The sequence below is a fragment of the Engraulis encrasicolus genome, chromosome 3 (assembly GCF_034702125.1).
Source record: "Engraulis encrasicolus isolate BLACKSEA-1 chromosome 3, IST_EnEncr_1.0, whole genome shotgun sequence".
NCBI classification, from domain to species: domain Eukaryota; kingdom Metazoa; phylum Chordata; class Actinopteri; order Clupeiformes; family Engraulidae; genus Engraulis; species Engraulis encrasicolus.
In genome coordinates, this window is record NC_085859.1 from 8,942,558 (window position 1) to 8,946,347 (window position 3,790).

Here is a 3,790-nt window from a genome sequence, read left to right on the forward strand (position 1 = left end):
ACCCATGGCCAGTCAGCTACACCAAAGCAGAGTGATGTTACTCACGGTCATGACATATCTTCACATTATGTATATGCTCTCTCTCACTCACTCACTCACTCACTCACTCACACACACACACACACACACACACACACACACACACACATTTTCTGTCTGTTCTCGCTCTCTCTCTTACTCTTTCTCTGTCTCCCCCCTTCTCTCTCTCTCTCTCTCTCTCTCTCTCTCTCTCTCTCTCTCTCTCTCTCTCTCTCTCTCTCTCTCTCTCTCTCTCTCTCACACACACACACACACATTTTCTCTCTGTTCTATCTCTCTCTCTCTCTCTGTTGTCTGCTTTTGGGGCCCAATCATTTACGTTTCTTTGTGTGAATGTTTGTGTGAGTGTAATGCAACTATGTGTACTGGCCAAATAGAGCTCGATTAAATCTTCATGAAAGAACACAGCCCATACTGTATGAGGTATATGATTTAAAATGTCATCTCTCGGTGTCCACCTGCAGCTGTTTACCGAAAAGAGCCTATAACCTTAGAGTTCCCTGGTGTTGGTGTAAGCAAACACATAGCGTTCCCAAGTCATTCAGATGCATTCATTTACTTAAGATGTTTGTAATGTGTTATATATTTTACACACAGTATTCATATCACAAGTTGTCAAAAATAGGAACGAGTATAATCACCTGATGAAGAGTAGAACAACACAGTACTTGTAAAAGTGAAGGAGCGCTTACCATCACGTCAAGTGCTCAGCTGAAGTATTTGTCAGGTGGCTCAATGGTTAACAGATATATCCATAAACGTAAAAAACACAGTGAACCTGTCAGTTCAGTTATACTAGATGTGCAAATTGGCGGAAGTACTTAGCGAAGATGTCCCGCGCCAGGTGCGGTCTCGCCGGCGTCCTGAGAAATGATCTCAAGACCTGCGTTTAGGAACACCGGGCTTCATGTGCGCTCTGGAGTAGGCTCTCCCTCTCCTCTCCACCCCTTCGGGCCCTCACCCCTCGCCCTCGCCTCGTTATGTTGATTTACGAGTCCCAGGTAAGATTAGCCAGCTCGGAGGATAGGCTGTCCCCAGGTGCTGATTTGTAGCCTGTTGGCAGCTAGTATTTTTTTCTGGCGCAGTGCAGTGTACACCACCTTCAAATAGAAAAGTGGATTAAACTTAAATGCGCTGTGGACATTGCTGCAGGCTGTTTACGTGGAATTGAATACGGCTCGATGTCCAGACAAGGTAAATTGGGAAAACTAATTATATGAAAAAAAGTCGCAGTGAGAAGTGGATGATGATGGATCACTCGCGCTCTCTGTCACTCGCTCTCCGCGACTTGTCACCGTGCCACCCAGAACGCATGACTCACCGTCTGCGCACATAACCACGCGCGCGCCCCAATAGGTTGTCGAGCGAAAAGCTCCTAGATAGCAGGTCGTTGGGTTGTCTGTGTTTTACACACTTTATTACCACATGACTAGGATGTTCATCAGTCAGAAATAGGATGTTTACGTGCAGGTTAAATGGACGTGTGTTGCTATGGAGAGATACTTAATTTGAGCACAACGTATGCAACAGGTCCTAAGCCCAAAATCAACGTTGTATTTTATCCGTCGCGCCCGTTTTTCCAATGAATATGGCAAGTCATACCTTCTACATTTCTCTTTGATGCGGAACAAAGTGTATCTTCCCGCATTTGGTACACATACCAATGCATTTATGTTTGTTTGTTGCAAATTCATATTTTTTAAGCTTTACTATTTATTCATCACCCATCCTTTAAAAGCAAATAAACACAACAATCTGGGTAGGCCTAAATGTTTCCCCACTACTACTAGGCTACTACACTCACTTTGGTTGACAGTTCTTGGTGGGAAATACGATTCTCTTCGTGTTCGCTAGAGGTCACTCCAGATGAGATAGTCAGAGCTTGCCAGTCCAGCCCACCGCTTTGATGTCGGCCTGGTGGTCCCCACAGCCCCCTTCACGCACACTCACACACTTCAGACGGACACGACAGGACAGGAGCGGCTTCGCCTTGGGAGTCGCGCAAGAGTTTTTGGAGAATCCTGGAAAGAAGTTAGCAAGTGTGTGGAACACTCGGAAAAGGAATGGACGATTTAGGTAAGTCGATCACAGTAGTTTTCATGGCCAACATAGTGTTGTTTTGTTAGCTGACAAACTATGGAACACGATCTTGTTGGCGATAGGAATCTGACAGGATTGCGGTCAGATTTGACAACCTTCCTACGCGCTGTGGTAAATTGTTGGCATGGCAATCACCGTGTGCGGATCATGGTCACTTCCGTTACACTATGCTCTCTTGACAACTGTGTAACTTTTCTCAACAGTGGTGCGAGTGAGTCTAGCGCAAAACGTCTGTGCGTAATGCGTATTGTACTTTGACCGCACATTTCCATTCCCATAGGCTCTGTATTTCAGATCATTTTCAGACTCGATGCTTACACGCTGTAATTAAAACTGCCCTGTTTGTACTGCTTAAGTTTCATATTGAGCTTTCCACGTGTTACTCCCTTAGCAAACCCCCCTTGATCAGTCTATAGGCTTCATTGGCCAGTGCGTTCCCACAATAACCACCACACCAATAATTCTGTCTGGACGGGATTGAGTCGTGACTGACTGAGTGGCTGGCAAGGGAAGGGCAATACGCGCAACTCAGCTCATGCCACCACGCCGTTTCCCAGTATACGCCTCTGACCCTTCCAGTCCCGATTTAGCCGTGGTCTCGGGGAGGTGACGGACCGGGTCCGTGGTCTCTCTCTCTCTCTCTCTCTCTCTCTCTCTCTCTCTCTCTCTCTCTCTCTCTCTCTCTCTCTACCCCGCAGCTATTTCCCAGGACACTGGCGCTCCGGGAGCGGCGGGACAGGGCAGCTATGTCTCCCCTTATTGCGACGCTATTCTTGTCACTCCCACCGCTGCTGCGCTGTCCCCTGCTCGAGCCCGACCAAGTCTCCATTCGCATAGTGGACACTGACTGTCAGGGCCGGATTAAGGTGCCTTGGGGCCCATATGCTACACGTTGCTCTAGGGGGCCCTGAAAAAGAACTTTGTAACAAATTTGCATTGACAGTGTCGTAATTACTTGCTAGGAATTAAGCACGACATGTCTACCAACTGTACTGAACACAACAGATTTCATCTTGTCACAATGCTTCATTATTGGTCGATCAGGGCCCCCCTGGCAGGTGTGCCCCCCTAGACTGCAGCCATATCTAACCTGTGGTGGGGGCCCCTAGGCTGCAGCCATATCTAGCCTGTGGTGGGAGGCCTCTAGGCTGCAGCCATATCTAGCCTGTGGTGGGGACCCGTAGGCTGCAGCCATATCTAGCCTGTGGTGGGAGGCCTCTAGGCTGCAGCCATATCTAGCCTGTGGTGGGGACCCGTAGGCTGTGTGTGTGTGTCTGGGGGGGGGTTGGCTGTAGTCATATCTAGCCTGTGCGTTAATCCTGCCCTGCTGACAGTCTCACTGCTGTTCGAAGTGGTGTGGTGTGGTGGTGTTCCGTAGCTGTGGAGCATGCCCTCTCCATACTATAGTTGACAACACTTGACAATCAAGAATAATTGTAGTTGTAGTCATATACTGTACACCCCAATCGAAGGAGGCCTATTACTTTGAGCTCAGGGGTGAGTTTCTCAAAATAGAAGTTGCTAGCCTGTTAGCAACTTCGGTAGTTGCCAATGGGAAAATGCATTGAAAACAACAAAGTAGCTAATGTAGTAAGCAACTTTGGTTTCGAGAAATCCACCCCTGATCTCCATGGACTCAATGAAACATCAC

The 3,790-nt window shown here is 47.8% G+C and overlaps 1 protein-coding gene across 1 annotated transcript in view; it reads left to right on the top strand.

Moving 5' to 3' along the window:
• The first annotated feature begins 1,992 nt into the window (after positions 1 to 1,992).
• LOC134446512 (mucin-5AC-like) overlaps positions 1,993 to 3,790 on the top strand; it is a 63,822-nt gene continuing 62,024 nt past the window's right edge. Inside the window, exon 1 of the mRNA XM_063195878.1 lies at positions 1,993 to 2,115. Coding sequence (XP_063051948.1) covers positions 2,103 to 2,115 — 13 coding nt within the window. The 5' untranslated portion in view covers positions 1,993 to 2,102. The remainder of the gene's footprint in view (positions 2,116 to 3,790) is intronic.